General features: G+C 41.1%; 1 protein-coding gene across 1 annotated transcript; it reads right to left on the reverse strand.

The window, feature by feature from the left end:
- Positions 1–1423: 1423 nt before the first annotated feature.
- LOC123992597 (glia-derived nexin-like) lies at positions 1424–8426 on the reverse strand. The gene is made up of 9 exons (XM_046293858.1): positions 8114–8426; positions 5619–5903; positions 4987–5214; positions 4571–4768; positions 3634–3832; positions 2889–2986; positions 2425–2511; positions 2206–2289; positions 1424–1958 (listed from the first exon to the last, which is right to left on the reverse strand). Exons 2-9 carry the CDS (start codon positions 5878–5880, stop codon positions 1921–1923), a joined length of 1194 nt encoding a protein of 397 aa, XP_046149814.1. The 5' UTR covers positions 5881–5903; positions 8114–8426; the 3' UTR covers positions 1424–1920.
- Positions 8427–12935: the final 4509 nt, after the last annotated feature.

Here is a 12935-nt window from a genome sequence, read left to right on the forward strand (position 1 = left end):
GACAGAACTCTTTTGTTCAACACACCTTGTCACTCTTCTGCAGTAAAACCTAGTAACCCAAGTACTTATCTGCAACTGCCACCAAAACATCTATTTTCTGTGATTTACATTCCATTTCTGCGGGACAGTTGATAATCATGGCAATGAATGCTAGAAACCTTACTGAAGCACACATTTGTATCTCTCTGTATTGCCCTAGGCCTACTGCTCACCCGTGACTCATCCTCTTCTCTCTTCACTGCCTCAGCATACAACACCTTCTGTTCTACGCTGACCCTGGCAACTACAACCTATCTCTCTTCTGATCCCCAGCAACATGGGCTCCACCACAATTGAGACAGTTTCTTCCACCGATAGTACACAATCCTTTGTAACATGCCCTCCTGCACACTTCTCACATCTTGGAATCTCCATCTACACACTGCTGCAACATGACCATAAGCTTGGCATTTGAAACACCTTAGTAGGTTCGGCACAAAAGCTTTCACGAGTTAACTGATTTTATCAGGTAAAGACTCTGCTTCCAAACTCAAAAGGACAGACAGTGTCTTCTCAGTTTCACCACACTCGCCACCGGGCCTGTGTATCACCAAACGGCAGGTGTAAAACAGACAGGGATTTTTTTTCTTCAGTTGCTCCACCTCAACACTTAACGCCACCCCAGTAATCACTCCTTTCAAAGGCAGCCTGTCTGTAGAGCAAAGCAAGTCACAGATCTTGTCCCTAGGTGCGTGACACTTTGATGACTTCACCACACCTACCACCACAGGTAATTAATCTCATCAGGTTACATTTCTGAGCCATCAGACAGCAGAGTATATTTTGTACTTTCAACACACATCTTCCCACTGCACTGTTTTTCTCCTTCCTCGTTGTCCATAACCATGTCTATCCGTTCACCACGCTCATGCCGTGCCTTCATCCGCTGTACTGCTTGCAGAACACACACGGATAGCCTTTCTTCAATGCCCACCTTTTGCTGAGCCCAATTTACTAGTCTGCCTTTTTCTAACCTCTCCATGCTCACAAAACTTTACCTCACATGTGCTTTGTTGGTGGGAGGCAAGAACACTCCTCCATTCACCTACTAACTAAATGACACTCTCCTCAACCACCAACTTGAGTTGTTCCCAGGTCACAGAGGAGAGAGAGGACGGAGGACGGTCTTTTTCCCAAATGAGAATCTCCCCTGGTCGACTTGCACATCCAAAGGTACTTTTCCCTAATAGAAGGTATCCTTTACATATAGCTATAACTTTATAAATACATTAATTTACTTTATGGAATGTTTTGTATATTTGATTGATACAAGAGAAAGGATGTTTATTTAAGCACACCCCTCAATTCTTTAAAGTACCAACTCATCCACCTCAATAACAGATGGTAATTGTTACATTCCATTTGGAGAAAAAAAACAAAGTACAAGAGTACTCAAACAGAGTTTAATGCAGATGATTGACATATCAAAACATGGGTTTGAGTGGCTAAATGAATTCAGTGACTTGGAGTGTAACTTTATAATCTGAAACTGAACATGTAAAACCACCAATAACAATAATTCAAACTGAAATGTACCCCATATAATATACACGTTTGACATTCAGGGTCATATAAAAAAAAGGTAGCAAGTACTCTAGAAAGTATACAAAGGATAATTAAAACACTACGGAAATGTCTCATTTGCAGAACACTATATTATGGATCATAGAAAAGGTCAAATAAAATGCAAACATTTAAAACAAATAGCATCATAATATGTCCATATTGTACACAAATCTCCAGATGGCAAAAATACAAGTCTGAGTATGTTTGTGTGTGTTTGCATGTGAGCAAGGAAGTGTGTGCAGTGTATATTAATGTATTATTCTGACGCTCAGAAGGCACATTCCAGGGAAAGGGACATCTTCAGCTAGAAAAAGCTCAAGGCTGATTTACCTGGCCCATGAAGAGGATCGTACCTGAGGACCAAAGAAACAATAAGTAATTATACAGCAAATAGAAGGAAATTAACATATTGTGCATGTCAACAAGAAAGAAAACCAAAGACAGAATATGACCTTCCCGATGTATGTCGATTTCAATTACACAACTGCTAGAGAAAACAACTAATGATCTTTGCCAAAGAGGATATCAGTCTTTTGAAATGATTAGAGTACATTCTAAAAGTTACAGAAAAATGAGAGCCAGACAGACAGCATGCTGTACCTGTTGGGTTGTGCCGGATGAGGAAGAGGAAGGGTCGGTCTACGATGACCCAAGGTGGAGAAGACCTGGCCATTAAGATGGCAGCTGGAGGAAAAGGATAAATACAAATCAAAACATGTCTTCAACCTGCCTTATCTTTAATATTCAGAGAGAGTATCCACATAGATGCGCAACTCAATTCAATACAAACACAAAATGACTAAACCAACAAACACTCACTCGTGGCAGCAGCTGCTTTGGTTCCATCCTCATTGACCTCTATCTTAGCTTTCTGTAGCGCTTTAGATACATACACAGGCTCTGTACCTGAGGGAAAAGTTAGATGACAAAATATTCAAGTGCTGTAAAGTTCCATTGATAAAAAACAATGTTCCACTGGGTGGCACTAGAGGACAACAAGTCTGCACACGTTAATTCTGGTCCATAATATTAGAAAGCCTGCAGAAGTCGTTAGAGGAAAATAACATCTTATGCTTCTTCACCACTTCACACTGGACAGCTAGACATGAATCATGGCTATTTGGAGCTCTCATTGCAGTAAACAGTCAACAATGTTTTCATATATTAGCACCAGTCATCATTGTGTCAAGCCAGACAGAGACCAATGGTTGGTTGATACACTGTCAGAAAGAAGACCTTACAGTTCTATGTGATTTTTTATGTATGATCCCAGTTCCACTCACTGAGGTGTCTGAAGTCGGCTTTGCCCTCATCAAATATGTCTGTTATCCCCAGGGCTGAGAGGGAGGCTCGCAGGTCCACTTCGGCTTCAGCAGTAAACCTACACACACAGGCCAATGATGTAATGACCATTTCATTCACCAATTAGTGAAGACTTTTCATACGCATAACAAATAGTACAAATGTTGAAGCTAGGAGTGTTAGCAGGTGTGTTATTTGCTGATAGGAAGTGCTTCCTGGCCACAGGGCTCCCGAGTGGTGCAGCAGTCTAAGGCACTATATCGCAGTGCTAGAGGTGTCACTACAGACCCTGGTTCGATCCCGGGCTGTATCGCAACCGGCCGTGATCGGGAGTCCCAAAGGGCGGCGCACAATTGGCCCAGCATAGTCCAGGTTAGGGGAGGGTTTGGCCGGGGTAGGCCATCATTGTAAAAAATAATTTGTTCTTAACCGACTTGTCTAGTTAAATAAAGGTTAATTAAATATTATTAAAATAAGAGTCAGGAGTGGGTGTGTATTGTCTTTGACCCGTCCCTGCAACAATACTTGGGAGTTACTTGGTCATTGGGGTGCAACATTACAGACACGCTTCTCTGTCATGTAGTGGGCAATAATGTCAGCTCTATACAATATATTTTTACCTGCAATGTGTCCAGGACATTGCGTCCTACTGAACATTGCGTCCTACTGAACAGAATCCTGGGTAAGGGTTTTTGAACCAGTGAGTGGGTTGCGTTTGGGTCTTACTTGGGCAGCAGCAGGCGGACCTTCCTCTGGTGCAACAGCTTGGTCCAGCTCTGTACCGTGGCTGTGCTGATGTGAGCAATGACATCACCTAGGGGCGTGTCCTCCTCCGATGGCAGGGCGATCAGCATGCTTATGCTGTTGCCGTGATACGGTAGCTCAATGACCTTATAATTCAGCCCCTGGGGTGTGCTGGCCAGACCTAGGAGATAAGAGGTCAGGAGTATCCATACCGTAGGCTAAGAAGTGTTTATTGGTCTATCTGAAATTCGGACAATATTCAACACCCTTATGAGGATACTATATCTCTCCTCTATAGTGACATGAATATTGCATGTCAAAGAGTTTAGTCAAGTTTGGCTTTAGTTGCATAATGAGAAGGATGACGTTTGTTGGTTCACAGGACAATCTGTGGTAGGGATGTGGTCCGCAAGACAAAGACGCCAAAACCACAGTGATACCAATCCACCAACATGTACAATCATGCTGTAAAACAGTCATAAAACATGTCATCAAAGCTGAACTCCATATGTAGTCATAAAGCAACAATATGGTTCCCATTATACTCATATCAACCCACAGAAAAGTGATTTAACCTGTCAATTATGTCAGAAATATGCTTGCCAAATGTGTTGCTCTATAGTATTTACCCTGTAAATGGAGGTTGAAATATGACTCCCAAAAGCAATGCTTAATTCATGAGGCTTTCACAATTTATTATCAGAAATAAACTAGGCATGTCAGGAAAATAATCCCAGACAGTCCAGAGTAGCTATTCTGTCCTGAAACTGTAAGGCATGGATAACTACCCCACTCGACTACTCTTAGGCCAACATGACAAACTCTATCCATGTCAATTAACAGGCTAAACTACAGCCAAGATGGAATTATGTGGTCTAAGGGTTCAGAGTGGTGTTTTAGGTTTCAGAGCAGAACTCACCAATGTTGAAGACCGAAAGCTGGGACATCATAGGGACTTTGTATGCATTGCCGTCTCCCGCGTTGAAGGTTCTTATCTTGGTGTTCTCCAGCTGAAAGCGGGACTTCCACAGTCCTTTAAAGTAGATGGCGTTGACGGCCACCAGGCGGGTCAGAGCGCCGTCCAACATGTCTGCCTTGACCAGAGTGGGGATGTGGCCTGTAAATTAGAACAGGAAAATGTATAATTCCAACAAAATGACACACTGACCAAAATAAACAATGAATTTAATAGGACAAGTTAGTTACCCCCATTTAATGTAAAATTACCACAAGACCTAGTGAAATTAATTTAGTCTAATTACATACCATTATAGATCTATGGTAATGTTTAAATTGACTGTCCTACAGTAAGCTTGTCTCCAGTTGGAGTCTCACCTTTGGTCTGGTTGTTGACCCAGTCATTGATGGTGGCTGCAGCCACCTGGGTGTCAGTGAAGTCCAAGGTCCGGCTCTCACACTGGAAGTTGGCCCTGCTGGAAGACATGAAGGCCTCCTCCATAGGGAAGCCCTGCTGGGAGAACATAGCGTTGGCAATAGTCACGATGTCCTGGTTGGACTTGGCTGTCAGCATCTTGTGGAGCTTCCTCAACATCTTATAAGGGCCTGGAAAGAAGAGTTGGACAATTTCAATTGGATATTTTGGGATTTTCTGAAAACTGTTGTTCCTCTGGGTAGGAGTATGACTGGAAGGCATGTCCTTCAAGTCATCATGTTGTTACTCTGGGTAGCGCAATGACTGGAAGTCTACAAGTACAGTAGCATATGCTAGCGTACCTGTAGACTTCCAGTCATTGTGCTAATACTAGTTAGCATTGGCTCGCAAAACTACCTTTTAACTTCCTTCATATTGCAAAAAATGGTATCCATATTGGTTAGAAATGGTATCCATGAGTTCATCTGACTCTGTGTAAGAAGAAAAGTGGCTTAATTGGCAGAATCTTGCAGTATCCATTTAATGAGAGACACTGGATGAGGCTATGAAAGGACTAGTATTGAGGGAGTCTAACCATTCTTCTTGTAACGGAGTGCTGTGAGGAGCTGCCTGCGGGTCTCTCCATGGGTGCCTGGCAGCAGCATGCCCAGGATGGAGGCCACGCCGTGGGGGGAAAGCACCACGTTCTCCTGGGGTCTGGAGCGGGCCACCTGCAGGAATACCTGGAGCCCCAGGTCAGAGCCCCGTTCGCCATAGGAGGGGGCCTGGGAGAGCACCCCCCGGTGGCCACACAGGGTCACCAGCACACACAGGCACAGTAACGAGGGGAGGCCCATCTCAGGTCTCAGGTCTCACACACCTGGAAGAGGAGAGAGTGTCATGGAAGTCATTTGTACGTAGGATTATGACTCAACGTGGTTCACCACAATCCAAACAGATAGAGCAGTCTTGCATGGTCTTGTTCCTTATGGTTTTGACAGGCGCTGAAAGGTCTTGTGCCCCTATGACACTGGCCTTACTATCGCCATTGTCAAGTGAAGTGTTAGTCATGCCGTCTAAACATGACTAATGGATACTGTCAGCACCCAAAACCAGTAACAAGTAGTGCACTAATTACCTTGCTATTGGCATCTCATTGCCAGTCTTTCTATAGTTCATGTTGGGTCTTGTTATTGGCATCTCATTGCCAGTCTTTCTATAGTTCATATTGGGTCTTGTTATTGGCATCTCATTGCCAGTCTTTCTATAGTTCATGTTGGGTCTTGTTATTGGCATCTCATTGCCAGTCTTTCTATAGTTTATATTAAGTCTTGCTATTGGCATCTCATTGCCAGTCTTTCTATAGTTCATGTTGAGTCTTGTTATTGGCATCTCATTGTCAGTCTTTCTATAGTTCATATTAAGTCTTGTTATTGGCATCTCATTGCCAGTCTTTCTATAGTTCATATTAAGTCTTGTTATTGGCATCTCATTGCCAGTCTTTCTATAGTTCATATTAAGTCTTGTTATTGGCACCTCATTGCCAGTCTTTCTATAGTTCATGTTGGGTCTTGTTATTAGCATCTCATTGCCAGTCTTTCTATAGTTCATATTAAGTCTTGCTATTGGCATCTCATTGCCAGTCTTTGTATAGTTCATATTAAGTCTTGTTATTGTCATTGCCAGTCTTTCTATAGTTCATATTAAGTCTTGCTTTGGCATTGCCAGTCATTGTTCATGTTGGGTCTTGTTAGTCTTTCTATAGTTCATATTAAGTCTTGTTATTGGCACCTCATTGCCAGTCTTTTTATAGTTCATATTAAGTCTTACAACAATTTTTAGAAGACTGCAACAGCTCTAGCATCCTTCCTGTGGAAATACTGGCTTTATGCAACAGCTTGCAATAAAACCCAGACAACCATTGTCTAAGTACAGATTGAGAAACAGACGGGTGAATTATGTTAATACAAATATTCAATAATACAAGTAAGGAGTTTGTCTCTACATACATATGGCCTATATCAATGTATTTTTATTTAACTAGGCAAGTCAGTTAAGAACAAATTCTTATTTACAATGACGGCCTTCACCAGCCAAGCCCAGACAACATTGGGCCAATTGTGCACCGCCCTGTGGGACTCCCAATCACGGCCAGTTGTGATACAGCCTGGATTCAAACCTGGGTGTCTGTAGTGACGCCTCTAGCACTGAGATGCAGTGCCTTAGGGCTCCCGAGCGGTCTATCAAGCCAATCATTGGAATTCTCTGACATTCATCGGGATGTTTAATCCTCATCACAGTTACTTTGTTGTGAAACTGTTCGTAAAAGCAAAATCACTGGGAACAGTAGGCTGGCTACTCACTGAGATACAGAACAAGATAACCCAAAACCAAGCCCAATCTTGACCAGGAACTATCAACAACACTCAGTCATAGCCTCCTGCAGCCGAGGTATTTAAGGTTGGTGACAACCCACCCGCCTCTTCCCTACAAGTTAATTAAACTAACTCCAGTTCAGACATGTACAGACAGACTGTAAACAGAGCTCCTTCAGAGCAGTGTGTGTGTTGGCTGGTAAAATGTAGGCTAAAGCCTGCCCTACTGTAGGCTATTCATAATTTTTTTTTGCAAAAGTGAAGGATGCCAGTCTGGAAATTTGAATAAATAAATTAGTTAACAAGCAAACTAAATCACCTTGACATCTACTTTGAGAAACACTATCCATGGATTGAAATGTTTTAAATAAACAGCAGTATAATTCTGCATTTCAGTTCTGGAAATGTGGTAGGCTTTGCTAACAGTACATAACGTTTAACCGTGAAGTCGAGACAAATGAGAATATGACCCAGGTGTTGACCAATGATGATCATTGTTTACAAAGTAGCTAATTAGAATAGATCCACTTTGAAACGACGCACTTGAAAATTAATATTCGTCCTCTCTGGCTGGCAACAATGTAGCTTCACATCACTCATCTCTCGAACTGTACATACGAAGTAGGCTAGCCTGATACATAGTAACATTTCCATATCCTACATACATGTTTAAACTGTATATCGCGTCTCCATGTGGAGATAACTCTATCCTTACCTGAATAGTTTGGATGTAAATAGTCCAAAAACGTTATTTGAACATAAAACAGTTCCGGTTGGTAACGCAATATGAATACGACACCAGTCTCTCTCGAGTTACAAGTAGAGTGAACAGTCAGGCACAAGGTCTCCGTCGATGTTTGTCACAAAGGTAAAGGTGCTGTCTGACACTCAAGATTATAACATGGAGGGTTTTACTGAGTTGAACTCCGCCCTCCCGACAGTCAAATTCGAATCGGAGAACGGTTGTTGAGGGAAGAAAAAATAACGCATAAAGTGATAACTTGCAAGTGTATAGTAGGCTACTGTAAACAGGAAGTGACAACGAACATGTTAACGAACATGAGCGCACCATACCATAGTCCTTGATAGTTCACGGTTAAAAAGAACTGTTTTATAACTGCTAGCCTACCATTTGGGATTCAAAATTGTTCATTTAATTTAGCTTTGTGCATGTGATATGTGTCCTATTTTAAACATTTGCTTAATTTCGTTTACTCATTTTTATTAACCTGATATTATGTTGCGGGTCAATTTGACCCATTTCCACTTTTTAGTTGTCTAAAACACTAATTAATGTATATTTTTCTACATTAAATTAAATTACTTTTACTCATTTAGGGTCATGAACCTAGCTTCAAAATGTGGACACACTGATATGTTTTGGAATGTCTATTTCTATTTTGTATACAAACCTTATGCTGTGGGTCATTTTGACCCGGAGGCTTTCATGTGTATAGATACTTGCACAGATCCCAAAAAAAACAAGTGTCTTTGATGTATTTTGTTTTGACTGTTTCTGGTTGCACTTTTATCATTATATTTGGGTGAAAAGTAGCTTTCCCAAGCTTCTCCTTCTCAGTGTGAGAGCATCAGATCTCTGACACTCCAAAATGAGCTCCAAACAGAAAATACTTGTTTGGGAGAAAGGAAATATGTTTAACAAATAGTTCTTAAATATAGAGTTTAAAAAAAATCAAACATCTTTGTATTTCTTATTTCTGAAAGGTCTGACAAGACAAAATAAAGTTGAGTGTGTTTAAACTGTGTGGGTCAATTTGACCATACCACAATGGATGTATTTTTTTTTGCCGCAAAGCACAAGGGTTAATGTACAGACAAGGGAGTGGCTCACCCGGCAATGACATTTCATACCCAGAAGAGAAAATGTTTGTAACATTAAGTTATAAGTAGCCTACTCAAACTCCACCTCTCCAACACTCACTATGGAGACATTAGAAGACAGCTTGTATTGTAAGTCAGTTTCCCCCAGTGGCCCCTGTATGGGTCCCCCAGATAACTGTTGGCAGGACAAATGGACCACCTGGTGCCTCTGTTTACCTGTGTGCATCCCACCCCCCCAAACACACACACACATATACAGGAGGGGCCAAGCCCTGGCTTAGTTACACCTACTCTGCCATACTAAAAATACAGGATTTTGTAAAGAGTTGTATGTATGTATGTATGGCGTGTTGAGTTACATGAGATTAATTAAGAGTGAGGGTACACAGTGGGGATTTTGGCATGTAAATCTTAGGGGGGGGGGGTGCATGCCAGCAACGCAACTACAGTACACAACACAACAATAAACAATACATTAGTTCCACTATAACGGTGAAAAACAGTGCCCACAAACTTTTAGGGTCTACATAAAGCTGTCCCAACACCTTACCACTGCTACACCTGGCCTTGTCTGGTAGAAAAACAGTTCATTCAGCCTCATTTACTGCCTTTATTGTTTTTAAGCTGATATTGCTGACTTGCTTAAAAAAATGTGGTTTCTACTGACAATTGAGATGTACAAACTATGGCATAAGGGGACGACAAGCAGATAAGAGGCAATCTGTAATTTCGACAAAGACATTAATGAGCGAGCTAGGACGGATGTTGTCAATATAACTATTTGCTCAGCGGTTTTGAAATGTACAGCGAAAGAATCCAGAACATGGGCCATTCTTACATTGTTCTCCCTGTACACCAAGTCAGAACCATAGGATATATTAAGGGGGCATATAAGCAGACAATGAAAGCTCTTACAAAATTCAATTTTTATTTTATTTATTTAACCTTTATTTAACTAGGCATGTCAGTTATTTACAATGACGGCCTAGGAACCGTGGGTTAACTGCCTTGTTCAGGGGTAGAATGACATATTTTTACTTTGTCAGCTCGGGGATTCGATCTAGCAACCTTTTGGGTACTGGCCCAACTCTCTATGATTGCATTTCTCTAAAACAGGTTATAGGCTACATGTGCACCACCAAGTCAGAACAGTAGGCAAAATTAAGAGGGGAAAATAGACCAAATTATTAGGGTGAGGCATGTGGGCTACTAACAGCTTACTACACAACACTTAGTATTACTTTCTTAGCAACAGTATGCATATCTCCCTGCCATATTACATAATTTATGCAGCGGCATACAAGACATTTTTGGCCTCACCTTGTTGTGTTGTGCTCACTTGAACAGGAAGGTGGCGCAGTGGTCCTTCATCAAACTTTATCATCAATGGTGTTATGGTCAATGGTCTAATGTTTTATGTCATCAAACTTTATCAATCAAAGTCTGACATTCTCTAATGATTTATGGTGATTGTTATGAAGACAACTAATTGTCTAATGGAAATGGTCTAATGTTGTTATGATCTAATGGTCTAATGTTGTTATGGTCTAATGTTGTTATGGTCCAATGTTGTTATGGTCTGTTGTTATGGTCTAATGTTGTTATGGTCTAATGGTCTAATGAAAAATGGTCAATGTTGAATCATGATGACATCAGTGATCTTCAGGTTGTGGCTCTTGAAAGAGCCCCGAGTTCCAGATGTACAGTTCCGAGTTGGATGACCGCTCAAAACGCATTTCGCCAGTCGGAGCTCGTTTTTCCCCAGTTCCCAGTTGTCTGAAAATCACTAAAGTCAGATTTCGCAGTTCCAAGTTAACAGTTGTTTTGAGCTTGGCACAAATCATGCTTCATTGACAGCATGGCCAATGTTGAATGTTTATCATTTTAACCTTATTAAAGAGACCCTTAATCCCAGACTTGGTACCACACAGCCACTCCACTGAATAGCAGGCTAGTGATTGCTTTGCAATGCTTGCAGTTAGCCACTGATTCCTTCCAAACCACTCATTGTTGAATTTGCGATTTCCAACTTGTTGTGTAGTTCATGTCCAATGGCCAATGAGCACAGATATGTTTTATCTATAATTTCTCTTCATATGACAAGGATTGTCAACTTGATTCATGATGATGACTGCTAGCTAAGATTTTAAAAGTATGATGTTGTCATGATCAGTCCAATCAAAGCTACTGTAGTGATTTGACCTCATTTTATCTGCGGCCAATGACATTGAGCCTTCTTGGATGGGCACTTCTAATGTAACTCTATGGCAGCGTGTATGTGGATATGTAAGCATGTCCAACTCTCAAGGCTGCTGAAACTAGAAGCAGAGCAGATCCTGCCATTTACACAAATAACATGTTTTTTTAACCTTTATTTAAATAGGCAAGTCAGTTAAGAACAAATTCTTACTTTCAATGACGGCCTAGGAACAGTGGGCCTGTTCAGGGGTAGAACGACAGATTTGTCAGCTCGGGGACTTGAACTTGCAACCTTCCAGTTACTAGTCCAACTCTCTAACCACTAGGCTACCCTGCTCTATTGTAGGCTATATCTACAGGAGATATTGGAGCCATCTCTGCCCTTCCCCGTAATAGACCCTTACTCTATATCTAGAGGAGATATTGGAGCCTTTGCTATCCTTCCCTTTAATAGACCGCGCAGACAGAGCCTTTGCTCCTCTGCCCAGGTTGGAATCTATAGCCGTTGTGTACATTTCACATTACATTTCTGAGTGCACCATTTCTGAAAATTCTGTGCACGCACACAAATATTGTATAAACTTGGCGAAAACAATACATTTCTCGTTATAAATAAGACCTGTCATAAAACTGCGCGTGTGAACGAGCATTAAACCCCTGCCTGGAAAACACCTATGTATACATTTTATGGCGCCAATAACGCTCTTTATTTGCAGTATCATTTTAAAACGATTTGAATTAGGCCAAGGCAGTTTCTTAAAGAGCAATGGCTATTTTGATCCCATTTCTGTAGAGTTGTGCGCAGAACGTTTTGATATTTTGTAGTGACTCTTTCAAACTAAACAAGCATGCTACCAACAGTATATAGCGAGTACCTGTCTATGCATTCAGTAAGATTGATTGTATATTCGAAACAATTTAAAAGTAGGATAAACGCAGCCCACACTATGCAAAAGACAAATTGTTGTTCAATATTTAGTTCAATAGATTATTCGATTTCTATGTCCTGCCTTGGTATAGGCTCTGAGATTAAATAGACAATTATGTCCCACTCTTATCGCACAGCAATACTGTGTATTCTACCCATACGTTCAAATATTTTACATAAACTACCACTGTGTTGGGAGGATGTTTTATTCTTTAACAGTAATTTATGATGTAGCTGGAAAATGATTTGTGTCCGTTTCTATATGATTAAATAATGGCACAGTGTTGACCTGTCAGCAGGACGTTTGAATTCAACAATATTTTGCATCAACTTTTCCCCCAACCTAAATATGATGGACTGCCCATGAATTCTGAAACATTGTAATGAAAATACAATTACAACCACTGGGAAATGTGGAAACATTGATTTAACCAGAATGCCCCAAGCAGGAATAGGGTAGCCTAGTTACAGTAACATACATAGGCCTACTTCAATGTCACATATAAACTGTTCACCTGTTAATTACATTTGACTGTATATTATAAACTGCGCTGCCTAGGGCATTGCA

This window comes from Oncorhynchus gorbuscha, linkage group LG13, assembly GCF_021184085.1.
Source record: "Oncorhynchus gorbuscha isolate QuinsamMale2020 ecotype Even-year linkage group LG13, OgorEven_v1.0, whole genome shotgun sequence".
In the NCBI taxonomy this organism is placed as follows: Eukaryota; Metazoa; Chordata; class Actinopteri; order Salmoniformes; family Salmonidae; genus Oncorhynchus; species Oncorhynchus gorbuscha.